The sequence below is a fragment of the Hemiscyllium ocellatum genome, chromosome 1, assembly GCF_020745735.1.
Source record: "Hemiscyllium ocellatum isolate sHemOce1 chromosome 1, sHemOce1.pat.X.cur, whole genome shotgun sequence".
NCBI lineage: Eukaryota > Metazoa > Chordata > Chondrichthyes > Orectolobiformes > Hemiscylliidae > Hemiscyllium > Hemiscyllium ocellatum.
Genome location: NC_083401.1, coordinates 79661451 through 79681181, shown reverse-complemented (window position 1 = coordinate 79681181; position 19731 = coordinate 79661451). Strand labels below are relative to the sequence as shown.

The 19731-nt window shown below is 43.0% G+C and overlaps 1 protein-coding gene across 3 annotated transcripts in view; it reads left to right on the top strand.

Annotated features, from left to right (window-relative positions):
* Nucleotides 1–19731, top strand: part of pde4d (phosphodiesterase 4D, cAMP-specific) — a 613923-nt gene that overhangs the window by 446938 nt on the left and 147254 nt on the right. For all 3 annotated transcript variants that reach the window (XM_060823615.1, XM_060823627.1, XM_060823636.1), the window contains exons 4-5: nt 727–803; nt 7296–7345. In XM_060823615.1, coding sequence (XP_060679598.1) covers nt 727–803; nt 7296–7345 — 127 coding nt within the window. The remainder of the gene's footprint in view (nt 1–726; nt 804–7295; nt 7346–19731) is intronic.

Here is a 19731-nt window from a genome sequence, read left to right as displayed (position 1 = left end):
GCAGGGTAAAGGTCCACCTTGCCAGGGGTATGGCACAGAGCCCAGCACAGCAGACTACTCAGACCACAACATCTTGGATCTCTCTGAAAATATTCTGTGGGACATGTACAGTTAATTTGGTGATAGAGCACAAATTGAAGGGAAACCAGTGGTTAGTAAGAAAATCAGTGCATCTATTTTACACAAAGGTCTCGCTTGTTTTCCCATGTTTTTATGCCATTTCGAGCTATGTCATACAGAATTTCCTCTTACCACTGACAGAGAAGGCAATTTTCCCTTCTTGCACAGCTATCAGATCCCACTGCCTTACCCAATCTATACATAAAGGGTTAGAGAATAGCATGTAAGTTTCAAACAGCTAATCCAGACAAAGACATTCCTCTTGCCAACTTTTATGCATTAGTTAGTAGATCAGCAGTTTATCCTTCTAGAGATTGATGGATGCTCAATTTAGAGCAAAATTACTTTTGGTTTAGGCCAAACAGGTTTGACTAAACACATTGCTCGTGTATTCTTTTAGCATATCATACTCTTACACCACTTGAAGGTTAGAAAGTGTGTTTCTGAGTTTATTGACTTCTGTAAATGCTGAATTTAGTGAGTAGGACTGATTTGTGACCATTTGAAGAAACCCCTAAAGACTGTAAAGTGAAGTTAATCTAAGTTTTAATGTATTATATGTGATGTCTTTTCTTGGTACATACATTCACCGTTATATCTCTGCAGGTGCTAGCAAGCCTGCGCACTGTAAGGAACAATTTTGCTACTCTAACCAACTTGCAAGAACGAGCATCCACCAGCAAGTAAGTTACAGTGGTATTTAATAACTTTGGCTTTCAGATCTGATATCAAAGAACATTCCAATGTAGAAGCAGATTATTTGATTAATCAAGTATAGCTAACTAATTTAAGATTACAAATATGTAATGCCCCGAGATATAATACAAATCTAAATTGTCATGGAAAGTCAAAATTGCCTTGTCACCGTGTATAGTATGTAGCTAGTTTTTTTTTGCAACTCTGATCCAAGTGTTATTAATCCTTGGGGTATGAGTTGCAAGTCAGCTGTGACAGTGTAGAGGGGAACAGATTGAAAATGCTGCAGATCTGGAGAAGACTTCAGTAGTTGCTGTCATACCTGGACTGTGACTATCAGAATGGGCTCATCCCATGAAAAGTTTGAGATAGATCATACTGCTAATATTGCCAGTTAAGTTCTTTGGTGGATTAAAGCACTGCAATCATTAGATGGTTTGCTTTGGAGAATTATCTCCAAGTTGACCTTGAAAGAAACACTGCACTGTTTCACTCTATTGCAGGCAGCAATTTTCTTTTGTAGCCTTCCTGTTTCCTTCTAAGAGCTCCCATTCTTTTGCTTCACTCCACTTTTAAACCTTAGTCATGGCTCAGTGGGTAGCACTCTGATCTTAGCATCACAACATTGTGAGTGCAAGTCCCACTTCAAGGCTTGAATACAAAAGGCAAGAATACAGTACTGAAGGAGTTCTATTGGGAGTCTATCTTTGGGCAGTTATACAGAGACTCCATTTGCCTTTTCAAGTGCAGCTAAAATATTCTATGGTGCTATTTTGAAGCAAAGCAGGAGTGATATCCTTGATGCCCTGGTAAACATTAATCCTTCAATCAGGATCAGAAAAGTAAATGAACTGGTCATTATCATGTTGCTACTTGTGAGAATTTGTTGTGATGACATTGACTGTTATGAATCCTACATTAGAACACTTCAAAACAAGTGCTCAGTTGGCTGGAATGTATTTTGAAATATTTGGTGGTCATTAAAAGTGTTTTTTAAATACAGGTCTTTATGTTTGACTTTATGGAATGTCAGTCTTGGAAACTGAGATCTGGCTTGATATTACAGCATTTCAGTTCTGCACTTTGGACACATGTATTGCAGTGCTGCTGCCAGACCACTTTGCGTTCAGGGACAGGACTCATCTTGTGCATCTGAACAGGATTCTCGATGCTCTCAGCTTGCTTTCTTCGCCCTGGTTCACCTTGAACCTACTTGGAATTGCCATGCCATCTCTGCTTTGCATTGCCTCTTTGCACGTTCAGAACTCTCACGGTGGTAAGTAATGGGAACTGCACAGAGATGTGGCAGGGACCTGGTCACTCATCAGTCAGCGCTGCAATTCCAACTCACTCATGAGGTGGGCCACAGTCAGTCCTTGGGGCCTATTCACTTATTGTCAAGGGAAGTTATCAGAGGCCGCTGCTGTGGTAGAAAAGCTGGGAAAGTCAATTGAGGCAGCCAGCTGGAAAGCGAACAGAATAATTGTGAAAGGAAGCAACTCAATATATAATGCAGGGAGACAAAGCATGGGAGGGAAAGAGGTACTGCAGGAATGCGGGTCATCACATGGTCACCACTGCCCTGGCTTTAATGTGGGGTAGAGCTTTGCTAAGCTTCACAAACACGCTGCAAAGTCTCACCGGCTGCACAAGGTCCTGGAGCTGCTTACCTTACACTTTGGATTCCAGCATTGTCACAGCATTCTCTTACATGCAATGCTACATTTCGGCAGTAAGGTGGGGTGGGAGCAGAAATTGCCATTCTCCCTTTGAAACTGTTGCATGTGCAGCATTCATCTGAATCAGACCGATGACATAAAAGTCCACACAGGTATCCCATTGCCCTCCTTGTTAGCAGCTTCCATGTGCTAATGTATGCAAGACAATAGTTAACTGTAATTTGTAAGCTTGAAATGCTGACTGATCATGTTATTGAGGAGCTGCTTTATTTCTGATATTCCCCATATTAGCTCATTGGAACCCATCCCCAATAAATCAAGGCACAGAATCTGTTGTTGTGTCTGTCTCCACTGCTCTACAAGAGTCCACAGGAATTGATGCTCACACAGGCATCTCGAAGCCCAGGAACCCACAGCAAAATCTGGCAGATATGGAGTATGTCTTCTTATTGAGGAATTTCCAGTGAAAGGTGCCCTCATGCTGTGAAGAAAGTACAAGAGACCCACAGCCTTTGTTAGAATGTCCACAAGATGAATGAAGGCACAACTAATGAGGCTGTCCCAGGGCATTGTAAGAGAACAATCTCATCTGAAGCATTTGAGCTGCAGAGCAGTACACACTGTATAAAGGTAGGGGTCAGAATGGTATCATCAGACTCAGTGTCTGTACAGTGTAACACTGCGTTCCTCTGGGGACATTGAGGCCCATCGATGTCCCTTCAATTTGAGAATCTGATGCTTACTTAGGTCTGGGAATAGATTGCAGTAAAGTACAAACACAGCGCACCACATAATCCTTCCACATTGTGCTCTAGACAACTGCAGCACACAGGAGCAAGCTGATGGACAATGGGGACCTGTGACAGCTGTATCATATCGGAAAATGAGGATCTTGATCAGAAGGGACATCACCTTTTTTTCCCCTCCTAGTACATTGCGATGCAACGCAGGGACATGCAGATGGGGTAGAAGGCCTTGTCTCACAGCAGAACCTGTTGGACTTGGAGTTTTGAGCAGATGATCCGAGGGGTATTTGTGGCTAGAGAGTGCACCCATTCTGAAAATATTCAGGACTAAAGCACCCTCCTTCGCTTGAACCTCCTTTGTCTTGGTGGAGGGGTCGGGTATTTCTCGGAGACCTTGGAATGGCCAGCGTGAGTCGTTCCTTCTCTGGCTGGGCACCACCTGGCACTGCACCATCTTGTGAGGAAAAACTAGGATCAAGATGTCTCAACACCTGTTCTGAAGAAGGGAAATGTTAACTCTGCTTTCTCTCCACAGATGCTGCCAGAGCTGCAGAGTTTCTCCAGCATTTTCTGTTTCTTTGTCTCACCATCCTGTTGCTTTGCTGTTGGCTTTAATTATGAGTGGCTAATGTGAAGGTGTGCGCCTCCATCGGCTTATGAGAATTCTGCTGGGCCTGGCTCTCCATGGTAACCGGCAGCTTGCCTACAGAGAGAGCTGGACACTCATGTTGGAGTAAGCACAGAACAGATAGACTCATCCAAACTTTGATCCAGTTTCCTGTGCATTTTTGACCATCATATTAGCATCTAAGACAGTGGGGTTCTCTCCTGCCTGTGACTGAACAGCTGCCTAATCTCTCGCAGTGATCTGAGTGCAATGTTTCTTCCACCACCAGCTGCCAGGATGTGCCAGTCATGTGCCCATCAGAATGCGCTTCTTATTGTATTTGAGCTATATCACCCTCAGTGCAATCAGTGTCTGAGTTGGTACAGGGTGAAGGAGATGGCCTTGCTGTTGCATCTTCTGAAGGAATTGTCGGTTCCTCCTCAGAGGTGGAGGAAGTGATGTTGGCTGAAGGAGCAGTTCTCCTCATGATGAAGGCTGTGTGTATCCCACTGGCGCCTGTAGGGGGCGAGAGATGGAATGAGTTGCGCAAATGGGGGTAGAAGCTTGGACACATGAAGATTACAGGCATAACACTTATCAATGAATCTGAATTGGTTGCCAGGTTATGGGGGTTTCATCATCACCATGAGTGGCCACTGTCCTCGTCTACTTTAGGAAGTAGGGGGTAAGCAGGTGAGTGTCAGGCATCCACTACCATCCTGCCGCCTCTTCTCTATTGAGGGTTGTTTCCTTCTGTAACGAGATAAGGGCAGGGAGTGAGTGAGCTGAAAGTGGTTGGCACAGGTGGGGGAGAAATGATTAGATTAGATTAGACTTACAGTGTGGAAACAGGCCCTTCGGCCCAACAAGTCCACACCGACCCGAAACCCACCCATACCCCTACATTTACCCCTTACCTAACACTACGGGCAATTTAGCATGGCCAATTCACCTGACCCGCACATCTTTGGACTGTGGGAGGAAACCGGAGCACCCGGAGGAAACCCACGCAGACACAGGGAGAACGTGCAAACTCCACACAGTCAGTCACCTGAGTCGGGAATTGAACCCGGGTCTCAGGTGTTGTGAGGCAGCAGTGCTAACCACTGTGCCACCGTGCCGCCCACAATGAGGTATCCCAAGTGATCTTGCAGGGTTGGTAGTTTGGAGGGATAAAGTAGGTTAGAATGATTTGAGGGAAGGTTCTTCATGCAAAGAATCACAGAATCATACTGTACAGGAGAGGCCCATTGAGTCTGCACCTGGTCTGCAGTAATGCAAGTTTTAGACCATGAGGTGTCTCCAGTAGTGTCACTGGTTGGAATCCCAGAAGATCCCAGTGAGCCTGTCTGCTGCTGGTATGCGGGAGATATTATGAGAACAGCACTGTGGAGGGGTGGTGCATAGTTAATAAAATGAGTGCCGTAAAATTGTGTGTGTTAGTACTGTAAAGCTCACAAGAGGAAACCTTCCCCAAAATTCTCAAATGTGCACACTAAGAGTGCAAGTGAGGATCTTGGAGGTGCAGCCTGGTTGAATCCATGAGGTTTGTCCTGTTCGTGCACAAGAAGTGTCCCGTAAGCAACCCTTCAATGAAACATGCAGATGCACTCCAAAAGTGCATCTTTGAAGGAAAAACTGTGTTGCTTGTGGATTGGAAATGTGCCATGCATGTGTGGTGAGGCTCGTAGATATCTGATGCCATGTTATGTAGATGGAGGATGTATGACATTCTTGCTCAAGAGGCATGCCCTGAGATATTGGCGACTGCTGTCTATCAGAGCAAGTGCTGAGCTGGAGTCACCAATTAACTGCTCCAACTTCCAAGTTAGGACTTAGCACCATCTCGTTTCTATCCGATGGGCAGGCCAAAGGAAAACTTATACATCAGTGATGCAAGATTCAGTGATAATGAGATGTTATTCCACACTAATATATCCAAATAGGCTTCTTGCCACTCAGTGAGAATTTTGTCTTGTCCTTCAACTCTTGATTGGAAAATAAGAGCCTTTGCTCTTGATTTTGAAAGCCTCCTTGCTATTGCCCCAACTCTTTCGACAATGTCCATGTCACTCAGGGGCTGGGAAAATTCTGCACAACAACTCATTTCACACATCTTGTGATTGTTAGTTTTATTAAAGCTTTTGGAAATAAAAATTGGCAAGATGCAAATTGACTATTAACACCTACCTGGTTTACGCTATTACATGAAATCAGCATTACCCCTTGATCTGTCTGATTATCCAGGACTGAGTTAAATGATGTTCTAATTCCTTATTGGAGGAGCAATATAGTGATTTAGGGAGTATTTCATTTTTGAGGTTAGGTGAATTGGCTATGCTAAATTGCCCTAGTGTTAGGTGCATTAGTCAGGGGTAAATACAGGGTTGGTGAATGGATCTGGATGGGTTTCCCTTCGGAGGGTCGGTGTGGACTTGTTGGGCTGCAGGGCCTGTTTCCACATCACAGGTAATCTAATCTAGTATCTCATATAGTAACATCTATATAGTTATACATGATTATCTATTCATCCATTTTTGTGACAACTTTAAGATGTTAAAGAATGACATAAAACTGTATTGGAAATGCTATTTAGGAACATTTTTTCAGTGTATTAATTGGTACTGTATAAATACTACCAGTCAGACCATTTCACATACCACAGCGACCTCTACTGTTACAAATAACTGGATCAACAATTTGAGTTTCTGAATGCAATGGGTAGATTTATTCAAACAATTATATTATTCTGAAGTAAGTGTATGTCATTTAGCCATTAGAAACATCTTGAATACATGAAATGCAGTGATCTGACCAGTCCACATAAGAACTTTATCACAGCAAAAAATCAGTTTAAAAAATGCAAGTACTTGAATAAAATATCTTGCACTCAACTATTGTGGTGGATGGAGGGCCATGCCTGACATTTTCTTATTCCTCACTTGGCCAGGAAATTAAAGACAGGTAACTTATGGCAGTTGATTAACTGACATTGTCAGAGTCCACAATACAGGATATCTTCTTGCATTCTGAGGAAAACGGGTTACTTAAAGTAGAGAAATATGTTTTTTGTACAAATATTTATATCTGATTGTACTCTTGTTCCACTAATGTCTAATAATGAAAAGCAACGATAATTATCGAACATTATTCCTATTTCTAGTAACTTTATTCATTCAAATATGTAGCAGTTATTATTTAACTATTTATGATAAATTAAGAGACATTAAATAATTGACTACTTTTTGAATTGAAGTTTTTTTCAAAGGTTAGGTTTAGTTTTATTGAGATACATCAACTGGTGGCATATGATTATTTAGGCACAGTTTTATTTTATATTGGTATACAAAAGGCAATATTTTTCAAACATTTGTCTGGACTCTCTTGTGAGAGCAGGTAGGGTGTTGGTGGAAGTCTAACTTGATGCATTTATGTTAATGATTTCAGACGCTCACCAATGTGTAACCAGCCACCGATGAATAAGCCAAGTTTTACAGGTGAGTGATTCATTTCTTCACTATAAAAGCTTCGCCAACTTGAATTATAGCAAATGACATGTTTTATGGAGCATGGTTGTGATATATTTGTCTGCAGTAATAGCCTGGTGGATGGAGGGCCATGCCTGACATTTTCTTATTCCTCACTTGGCCAGGAAATTAAAGACAGGTAACTTATGGCAGTTGATTAACTGGCATTGTCAGAGTCCACAGTACAGGATATCTTCTTGCATTCTGAGGAAAACGGGCCACTTAAAGTAGGGAAACATGTTTTTTGTACAAATATTTATGCCTGATTGTTAACTCTTAGTCAAAACCTTGAGAACAGATCACGAGCATCAATTTTGTTGGCGAATAGAACGTGTCATGGGAAAATCTGGTGGTTGAGTAGCAAAATAAAAATAAATGAATAGACATTAGCGAAGCAAAATGTGATTTGCAATCTGTAACACAGCGGAATTTGTTATTTTTAAATACCATTGCAGTTTGAAACAAACATGGTCCACAATATAGCAGAGTCCATTTGACTCAATTCATCTGTTTTACCTCGATGCTAAGAAAGTCCAAAATCACTTCTACTGAACTCATCTGCCCACATGGGCCTTTAGAATTTTATGAAATCTTTGCTAAGGTACATCATTTTTGTTGCTGGGCAAACCAAATATTTCATACCCAACCTGAAATGGAACATGGGTGGTGACTTTCCATTTTCTGTAAATAAATGGTTTCAGGCATTGAAAGACAGTTCAGTTAACTTGATTTCTAAAGGGCCTTGTCAGTTGATGTCTCTTTAAACTTAAGTTATTCTATTGAAGAGAAATGTTGATAAACAGTTCAGATGTGTTTAAGGATGAAACTGCCACAGGAGTACTAGGAATCGGTTCCCATTGTGTATTTCCGAGGTGGGACAGGCACAGGGTATTTCTTGCAAGGAAAACAATTTTTAATAAGTTACTGAAGTCATTTCTTGTAAAAAGAACATAATTTTAAGAAAATATAAGAAAGCATGCAAGCATGGAACTGCAGGTGATAAATCTAACTCCAGTAGGTCCATTTCCTGTGCTTTGTATTGAGGATGTAGTTCAGTCTGTTAGTGGGATTGTGTTAATTTACAACTTCTGTAACCTATTTCTGGATACACGTTTAAGTAGTACAATTAGATATGTATACCAATGCTGTTTATGATGAGAATCCTGTTAAAATTATAATGAAACATTTTGCACAATTTGTGAGTTTGAATTTTTATTTCAATTCAACTGAAACTATCCAATAAAAAAGAGCTTCCAAAATTTTGTTAGAATCTTCCATTTTAAACTATGGGGTGGACTTTACGCAGCCTATCCACGTCTCTAGGTAAAATGCCAAGGGGACAGTGAGGGTGGAAGCAACTCTATGTTTGTTACGGCTGCTGCAGAGCAACTTAATGCTGGGAACTGGACTTTTCTGTAAGACTGAGGTGGGCAGCCCACCTTCAAGAGCTGCTGGCCAATCTGATTGACTGAAAACTCTGCCATCGCAGCAACGCCAGACTGGAATGGTGGCCTTCATTGAGACAACAAGCAGTCTCCGAAGCTGTAGAGCCTCGACGGACAATTAGGTCCAAGAGTGAAACCAAGAGAGAAAATGCTGGAAAATCTCAGCAGGTCTGGCAGCATCTGTAAGGAGAGAAAAGAGCTGATGTTTCGAGTCTAACTGACCCTTTGTCAAAGCTAAAAAAAAGGAAGAAATAGGGAGGTATTTATGCGAGACTGAGAGAAGGTGAGTCATGGCTCCAGAAGCAAAGGCAGCAATAAAGAGGTGATAATAACAGTGCATAGACAGATTATAGGGAGATAGTAGCTGTGAATGACCAAAGCTGAAGCCAGTGCTATGTGACAAAATATGTGGGAGATGTGAGGGGGAGGGGTGGGGGGAACAAAGGCAAAATGGAAAACAGGGGAAACCTTCTCCCCTATTTTCCATTTTGCCTCTGCCTTATGTGTTGGTGAAGTTGATGAATTGCTCAACCTCCTCGTGGGAGCATGAGGTGGCGCCAATGCAGTCATCAATGTAGCGGAGGAAGAGGTGGGGAGTGATACCGGTGTAATTATCTACTTCACCAACACATTCCACCCTGACCTTAAATTTACCTGGACCATCTCTGACACCTCCCTCCCCTTCCTGGACCTCTCCATCTCCATTAATGACGACCGACTTGACACAGACATTTTTTACAAGCCCATAGACTCACACAGCTACCTGAATTACTCCTCTTCCCACCCTACCTCCTGTAAAAATGCCATCCCATATTCCCAGTTCCTCCGCCTCCACCATATCTGCTCCCAGGAGGACCAGTTCCACCACAGAACACACCAGATGGCCTGCTTCTTTAGAGACCACAGTTTCCCTTCCAACATGGTTAAAGACGTCCTCCAACACATCTCGTCCATGTCCCGCACCTCCGCACTCAGATCCCAACCCTCCAACCATAACTAGGAACTGTAACTAGCGTGGTGCTCACCTTCCACCCTACCAACCTTCGCATAAACCAAATCATCTGCCAACATTTCCGCCACCTCCAAATGGACCCCACCACCAGGGATATATTTCCCTCCCTACCCCTTTCCGCCTCCCGCAAAGACAGCTCCCTCCGTGACTACCTAGTCAGGTCCATGCCCCCCCTACAACCCACCCTCCCATCCTGGCACCTTCCCCTGCCACCGCAGGAATTGCAAAACCTGCGCCCACACCTGCTCCCTCACCTCCATCCAAGGCCCTGAAGGAGCCTTCCACATCCATCAAAGTTTTACCTGTACATCCACCAATATCATTTATTGTATCAGTTGCTCCCGATGTGGTCTCCTCTACATTGGGGAGACTGGACGTCTCCTAGCAGATTGCTTTAGGGAACATCTCCGGGACACCTGCACCTATCAACCACACCGCCCTGTGGCCCAACATTTCAACCCTCCCTCCCATTCTTCCAAGGACATGGAGGTCCTGGGCCTCCTTCACCGCCGCTCCCTCGTCATCCGATGCCTGGAGGAAGAACGCCTCATCTTCCACCTTGGAACACTTCAACCCCAGGGCATCAATGTGGACTTCACCAGTTTCCTCATTTCCCCTTCCCCTACCTCACCCCAGTTCCAAACTTCCAGCTCAGCACTGTCCCCATGACTTGTCCTACCTGCCTATCTTCTTTTCCACCTATCCACTCCACCCTCCTCCCTGACCTATCACCTTCATCCCACCCCCATCCACCCATTGTACTCTTTGCTACCTTCCCCCATCCTCCTCTCTGACCTATCACCTTCATCCCCACCCCCATATACCTATTGTACTCTATGCTACTTTCTCCCCACCCCCACCCTCCTCTCATTTATCTCTCCACCCTTCAGGCACTCTGCCTATATTCCTGATGGAGGGCTTTTGTCTGAAACGTCGGTTTTTCTGCTCCTCGGATACTGCCTGAACTGCTGTGCTTTTCCAGCACACTCTTCCGGAATCTGGTTTCCAGCATCTGCAGTCATTGTTTTTACCAGGTCGAGAGACCAGCAGGATTAGGCCTGTATTCGCCATTCAAGTGCCCAAGGGCAGGTGGACTGTCTGATGCCAACACACTGTTTTGCAAGAGCTCTGAAAGGTCAAGGGCAGATGGATAGGTGACAATAGGCTGCAGGTGAGGGTAGTGTGTGTAAGTCTCGGCTATGTGAAAGACAGGGCTTGGAATTATGAGCTTGGTGTCTTGCTCATTGCCTTCTCCAATTATTGTAGTGTAAAGTCGTAACTTTAAGGGGAAGATATTTTAATTTGAAGTCCGCCTCCCTTTAATTTGCCATTGTGTTGGAAACCTTTGTCTGAAATTATAAGATCACATAAGGTGCAGAAACAGAAATAGGCCCATGAAGTCTGTTCAGTCTTTAACTGAGATCATGGCTGACCTGATAACCCTCAACTCCACTTACCAGCCTTTTCCCCAAAACCCTTGATTCCTTCACTGTTGAAAAATCTATCCCAGCCTTGAATACATTTAAAGACCCAGCCTTGACAGCCCCTGCCGTAAAGAATTCCACAGATTTTATGCCCCCCTGTACACTCATGACTGTGTGGCCAAATTTCATCCAAATTAACTCTCATCTATAAGTTCACTGACGGACACCACCATTATAGGCAAGATCTCAAATAGTGATGTGACAGATTACAGGAAATAGATAGAGTGCTTGGTAGCATGCTGTAAAGGTAACAGTGTCTCACTCAATGAAAGAGCTGGTCATTGACTTCAGGAAGCAAGGTGCAGGGCATGACCTGGTCTACATCATTAGAGCTGAGGTGGAGATAGTCGAGAGCGTCAAGGTCCTCGGAGTAATGATCACCAACAATCTGTCCTAGTTCATCCACAATGATGCAATGATCAGGACAGCGCACCAACGCTTCGACTTCCTCAGGAGGCAAAGGAAATTCGGTGTGTCCATAAAGACTCTTATCAATTTTCATAGATGCACCATAGAAAGCATCATAGCCAGATGCATCACGGCTTGGTACAGCAGCTGCTCTGCCCAGACCCATAAGAAACTACAGAAAGTTGTGAACACAGCCCAGTCCATCTTGCAAGCCAACCTCCCATCCGTTGACTCCATCTACACTTCTTGCTGCCCCTTGCACCCCTCCTGCCCTGGTTATTGAATGGCGGTGCAGGCTCGAAGGGCTGAATGGCCTACTCCTGCACCTATTGTCTATTGTCTATTATACTCTCTTCCACTTTTTGCCATTGGGCAGGAGATACAAAAGCTTAAACACATGTATAGATTTCTCACAGATTTGAGAACAGTTTTTCCCTGCTGTTATTAAATTTCTGAATGGACCTCTCAAATCTCAAATGTAATGTTGATCTCTGTGGTCTGACTAGTGATCCTACTAGTTACAGAGCTTGTTATTTGTTCTTTTGAAATGTTGATTACATCCCAGAGTATTGTCACAGTTTGGACCAGCTAGTGAATTCATAACAAGATAAAATGCAGAAAACAATGTTGGTTCATATTTTTTAGGAATAGTCATTGGGAACTGGCAAGAGGGTGGCATTGAAAAGCGAGTTAAGGAGAATTCAGGATCAGTATGTTCCTGTTAGAGTGAAAGGCAAGACCAGCAGGAGTAGGGAACTCGATGAGAGATATTGAAGCTGTGGTCAAGAAAAAGAAGGAAGCATATGCCAACTGAAGGCAGCTGGGATCAAATGAAACCCTTGAGGAATATAGTGGGTATAAGAGTACACTTGAGGTGGAAATCAGGAGGACAAAAAGAGAACAAGAGGAACCTTTGGCAGATAAGGTAAAGGAGAATTCATGGAGATTCTACAAGTGTACTAAAGTCAAAAGAATAATTAAGGCCACTTAAAAATCATCAAGGACATCTAGGTGTGGAGCCATGGGAGATGGGTGGGATCATAAATAAATATTTCACATCAGTATTTACTGTGGAGAAAGATAGGAAAGCTGGGGAACTTAGGAAATAAGTAGTGACATCTTAAAAAGATCCCATATTATAGACGAAGAGGTGCTGAAGGGCTTAAAACGCATAAAGGTAGATCTCGGACGTGATCAAGTGTAACCCAGGATATTGTTGGAAGCTAGGGAAGAAATTTATGGCCCATACTTGTTATCATTGGCAGCCACAAGGGTAATGTTTTGCCATTAGGTGGCAGCACCAACAGGTAGGTCACGTTCAAGCTCTTGAGCCTGCCCACTCTAGGCCGGCTGCATCCTTTTGCTCTCATTTCTCGTCTTTTTCTTCACTCTTTTCTTCATCTTCTGATGTCATGGAGACGCTGGAGCGGTGTCTGTGGTGTGTCGGCAGTGGCAGAGACACTGCCTGGAGTGGCGGAGACACTGCCTAGAGAGGCGACTTCTTGAGGTCTGGGACTCCTTGCAGAAGCCCTCGAGCTGTGGTTTGAAGATCCCTTATACAGAAGATAAACTCTATTTATGTAATGTTTAATTATTTTTGTAACTCTAAGTGGAACTGGATTGTGGCAACAAAACACTTTTCACTGTATCTTTCTAGGTATGACAATAAACACCAGCATCTCCAAATAATAAATAACTCATTATTTAAGAAAGGCTGCAAGGAAAAGTCAGGGATTACAAACTTTAGAGCCTAATATCAGTGATGGGTAAGTTGTTGGAGGGGATTCTGAGAGACAGTATCTGGATGTATTTGGAATGATTAAGGATGGTTAGCATGGGTTTGTGCATGGAATATTGTGTCTCACAAATTTGACTTTTTTGGAAGAAGTGGCCAGAAGATAGCTGAGGGCAGTGTGGTAAATGTTGTCTACGTGGACTTTAGCAAGGCCTTCTGTATGGTAGCGCATGGTAGACTGATTGGTGAGGTTAGGTCACATGGGGTGCATGGCGAGCTAGCCAATTAGATTCAAAGTTGCCTTGACTGTAGGAGACAGAGGATAGCGGGAGAGGGTTATTGTTCAGATTAGAGTTCTATGACCAGCAGTGTGCCTCAAATATTGGTGCTGGTCCACTGTTGTTCCTCATTTATAAAAACAATTTGGATGAGTATATAGGAGGCATAGTTAGTAAGTGTGTGGCTGACACCAAAATTGTTATTATAGTACACACTGAAGTTATAAAAGAGTGCAGTAAGAAATTGAACAACTTGGCCAGTGAGCCGAGGAATGGCAAATGGAGTTGAATTCACATAACTGTGAAGTGTTGCATTTTAGAAAGATAAGGCAGGACTTACACAGTTAATAGTTGGGCCCTGGGGAGCGTTGTTGAGCAGAGAGACATAGGGGTGCAGGTACACAGTTCCTTGAAAGTGGTGTCACAGGTAGACAGAATGGTGAAGGTGGTGTTTGGCATGCTTGCCTTCACCGATCATAGCACTGAGTACAGGAGTTGGGGCATCATATAATAGTGGTACAAGACATTGATAAGGCCACATTTGGAGTCCTGTGTACAATTCTGGTTGCCCTAATGTAGGAAGCATGTTATTTAACTGGAAGGGGTACAAAAAGATTCACAAACTTCTGACAGAGTTTGGAAGGTTTGAGTTATAAGGAAAAGCTGGATAGGCTGTGGATTGTTTTCACTGGAGCATAAGACGTTAAGGGGTAACCTTCTAGAGGTTTATAAAATTGTGAGGGGCATACGTAAGGTGAATAGCCAAGGCATTTTTCCCAGAGTAGAGGAGTCCAAAATTATAGGGCATAGGGCTAAGTTGAGAGGGGAAAATTTAAAAGGGATGTGAAGGGCAACTTTTACTCACAGAGGGTGATGCATGTATGAAATGAGCTATAGGCAATAGACAATAGGTGCAGGAATAGGCCATTCTGCCCTTCGAGCCTGTACCACCATTCAATATGATCATGGCTGATCATCCTTAATCAGTATCCTGTTCCTGCCATATCTCCATAACCTTGATTCCACTATCCTTGAGAGCTCTATCCAACTCTTTCTTAAATGAATCCAGAGACTGGGCCTCCACTGACCTCTGGGGCAGAGCATTCCACACAGCCACCACTCTCTGGGTGAAGAGGTTTCTCCTCATCTCTGTCCTAAATGGTCTACCCCATATTTTTAAGCTGTGTCCTCTGGTTCGGCACTCACCCATCAGCTGAAACATGTTTCCTGCCTCCAGAGTGTCCAATCCTTTAATAATCTTATATGTCTCAATCAGATCCCCTCTCAGTCTTCTAAACTCAAGGGTATACAAGCCCAGTCGCTCCAGTCTTTCAGTGTTAGGTAATCCCGCCATTCCAGGAATTGACCTCGTGAACCTACGCTGCACTCCCTCAATAGCCAGGATGTCTTTCCTCAAATTTGGAGACGAGAACTGCACATAGTACTCCAGGTGTGGTCTCACCAGGGTCCTGTACAGCTGCAGAAGAACCTCTTTGCATCTATACTCAATCCCTCTTGTTATGAAAGCCAGCATGCTATTAGTCTTCTTCACTACCTGCTGTACCTGCATGCTTGCCTTCATTGACTGGTGTACAAGAACACCCAGAATTCTCTATACTGCCCCTTTACCTAAATTGATTCCATTTAGGTAGTAATCTGCCTTCCTGTTCTTGCCACTAAAGTGGATAACCATACATTTATCCACATTAAACTGCATCTGCCATGCATCTGACCACTCACCTAACTTGTCCAGGTCACTCTGTAATCTCCTAATATGCTCATCATATTTCACCCTGCCACCCAGCTTTGTATCATCAGCAAATTTGCTAATGTTATTGCTAATACCATCTTCTATATCATTAATATATATTGTAAAAAAGCTGCGGTCCCAGTACTGATCCCTGCAGTACCCCACTGGTCACTGCCTGCCATTCCGAAATGGAGCTGTTTATCACTACTCTTTGTTTCCTGTCAGCCAACCAACTTTCAATCCAAGTTAGTACTTTGCCTCCGATACCATGCGCCCTAATTTTGCTCATTAACCTCCTGTGTGGGACTTTATCGAAAGCTTTCTGAAAGTCCAGGTACACTACATCTACTGGATCTCCCTCGTCCATCTTCATAGTTACATCCTCAAAAGGATGTAACTAACAAAGCTACCAGAGATACCAAAGGAAGTGGTTGAGGCAGGTAAAATTACAACATTAAAAAGACATTTGGACAGTTACATAGACAGGAAAGGTTTACAGGGGTATGGGCCAAACACAGGCAATATGGAGACTCGTTCAGTTTAGGAAACATGGTTGGCTTTGACAAGTTGGCTGAAGGGTCTGTTTCAGTGCTGTATCCCTCTATGACTAATATTTTCTTTTGTTTCTATTTGTTTCTCCTCTTGCTTCTGATTTCTGACAATAGAATGCCAACATTATAGAGGGTTGGGTGGAGAATCTGTCTGGTTTCCAGAAAGGTTGTGGGAGCATGTTATGAAAGACAGCAATCTAGTTTCATCTCTTCCCTGAATCATCATAATAGCAATGGATCTTTGATATGGTGTGGAAGTTAATCTAACGCTCATTGCTTCATCAATATTCTAAACATTGGCATTGAAGAAAAAGCCTTGCTTTAGATAGTCCAGTTCGTTACACAGAAAAAACAAAGAAAAATGTCAATTGTATGGGTAAGAGGAGTGTTGGGATCATTGCTGCCAAATTAATATCCCAGAAATTATTTGACAAGTGGCGATCACTGAATACCGGAACGTTGAGAGGACATGGTTTGGATGTGGGTAGAATTTTAGATGCGTTCTCTCAATCTTTTGCTGCAATTTTGCATTTAGAGTCTTCAAAACCTTGATCATATGTATGCTGTTTCTTCCGAGTTCCATTATTTTTCTATTGCAAAGAACCTGTGGAATTGCCAACTGGCATCTGTGCAAAATTTGCTGTGCCAAATTGTTATTTTTTGTCCATCGTGACTTTCTATCATTTATTTATTCATTTATACAAGTCCTTCAACCCTAATTATATTGAAGTGTACTTTAGTGAATATGTCAAACCATGCCAGATGTGGACTAGATAAATATAGATCATGTATCTTTGGTATTTAAAGTCACAACCAAATATAGAATTCAGAATCAAGCAGGATTAAAATTTAGGTTAGTAATTTAATTCACACAGAAAAGGGAGAGGGCAAGAGGAATCAATGGAATAATAGAGGGGGAATGGCAAAAAAGATAGGAATTCAGCATAAGAGTGAATAGTTGGGAAACAGTGAAGCAATAAATTGATTGTGGTAAGTAGGAATGGAGAGATGTAGAGAGAGATTGGAAGGAAAAATATGTGGGAAGAAAGGAGAAGTGTGGGAAAGGTAGTTGAAGGAGTTGTGACATAACAAAAAAGATTAGGGAAAACAAGAGGAGGAAATGGCAAGTGTAAGAAGAGAGAATGGAGAAGAAGGAGGAAAGGAGAGGATTACAAGGAAGATTGAATAGCGTAAAGCTATAAATGGAGATCAGGGAGGGGAGAGGAATGAAAGGAGGAGAAAGAAAAATATTGTTTCCCCTCTGTGTTTCCTGAAACCCAGGAGGGAGGAATGAAAAGACAGAAGAAATGCAACAGGGAGAAAGGAGGGCAGAAGAAAATGGTACGGGAGAAAATGAGGGTCAGTTGTTTAATAGGAAGAGAAAGAGAATAGTAGAGCATGGAGTAGAGCAGTAGATGATAAAGGAGACAGACAGAAACAAAGAGGAGAAATAGTATCATAAGATATAACAGCAGAATTAGGCATTTTGGTCCATCGAGTCAGCTCTATCATTTAATCATGGCTGATATATTTCTCAACCCTATTTGACTGCCTTTTCCGTGTCAACTTTGACCCTCTTACTAATCAAGAACCTAGCTACCTCTGTCTCAAAGACATATAATGACTTGGCTTCCATAGCGTTCTGCAGCAATGATTTCCATAGATTCATCAACCTTGGCTGAAGAAATTCCTCCATCTCAGTTCTAAAGGGTCATCCCTTTACTAAGGCTGTGCCCTTGGGTCCTAATCTCTCCTTATGGTGGAAACATGCTCTGTATGTCTATTATATCTGGGTCTCTTGGTATTTTGCAAGTTTCAATGAGATTCCACCAAATCCTTCAAAATTCCATTGAGTACACACCCTGAGTCCTTTAACCTGTCCTCACATGACAAACCCTTCTTCCCTGGGATCATTCTTGAAAAACCTCCTCTGAACCCCCTCCAACACCATCACATCCATTCTCAGATACAGGGCACAAAACTGCTCTCAATATTCCAAATGTGGTCTCACCAGACCCTTACACAGCTTGATATAATTTGATTTGATTTATTGCAGTCACATGTAGCTTAGTACAGTGAAAAGCTTTGTTTTGCGAGCAGTATAGGCTGATCATAGTAAACAAGGACATACAGATCATAGGGCGCTTAGACAGAGCAAGACATACAGGTTACACTGCACAGGAGATGCATAAAGCAAGGTCAGCACCTCCCACATAGCTTTGTTATTACTTTTATTCTCCCTAATCGTAATACTGATACAGCTGATTCAATCTTCTCCCTCTAACACTGCAGGGTGAATTCTATCATGTTATGGTCATTGTCGCTTTCAGGTTCCTTCACCTAATCAAGTCTGCCTCATTACACATCACCAAATCCCTTGTGGGCTCTACATCAAGTTACTTCAAATAACTATCGCGTGGACATTCCATTAGTTCCTTTTCTTACGATCTGCTGCCAACCACTCTGTTGAAGTCCTCCATGATTATTGCATTGTTTTTCTTACATGTCCTTTCTATCTCCTGATTTGTTTTCTTTCCCACATCCTGACCACTGCTAGAAGGCCTGTACACAACTCCCATCTGAGTCTTTTGTTCCTTTGCAGTTTCTTAAATCTATCCACATAGATTCTACTCCGATTCGGTATCACTTTTCGCTATCAATTTAATTTCATTTCTTTTTAACAAGGCTACCCTGCTCCCTCTGCCTATCTTCCTCCCCTTTTGATAAGACATATCTCCTTGGGTATTCAGTTCCCAGCCATGATCCCCTTACAGCCATGTCTTTGTGATGCCCACAAGATTGTTTACCTTATGCCATAAATTGCATGCATTTAAATACAATCCCATCAGTCCTGCATTGACCATCCCTCTTCTCATATTTGTCCCCTCAGCTGCTGTGCCTGAGGTAAGATTTCTGACCCTTTCTGCACACACAGACACGCACACACTCTCTTTCTCTCTCTTTCCCCCCCTCTCTCTCTAAATAGTTTAACATCTGTGACGATTCTTCCCACTTGAATCCTGGTCCCTGATAAGTTCAGGTGGAGCCCACTGCAGGGGTACAGTTCTCTCCTGTCTCAATATCACTCCTTTATCCATGTGTTTACTTCCCTAATCTTCTAATCTCTTTGTCAATTTGCACATGGCTCAGGAAATAATCCAGACATTACAGCCTTTAAGGTCTTGTTTCCCTGATATTCTCCAAACAGGACCTCTTGCCTACTCTTCCCAACATCGACCACAACAGGTGTATTACCCCCTCCACCTCAGTCTCCTTGCACGCTGACTTGATGACCTTCATTGTGGTATAGTTCATGCAAAACTCTGATCCCGTTCACAAAGGAAGCTATTTGTCCCACTCATTATACACCCACACCACAACAGCCAGTTTTCTTTGTGCTCTCCCCCCTCCCTGCTTGAATGGCTGTCTAGACCATGGCGCAATGATCATTTTGACCAGCCTCCCTGCAGGCTCTTCCCTCATCCACACAGGGGACACATACCTCATATCAGTTGAACAGGTCAAAAGCTGCTTTTAGAATCCTCCACCTGCCTCACTTGTTGCCCACCCTCCTATCCCTGATCACTGGCCATATTTGAAATATTTAAGCTCCATATTCTGGCAACCTGGAATACATCATCAAGGTAACTCTCCCTCTCCCTGAAGCTCAGACTCCAATTCCTTTTATTCAGA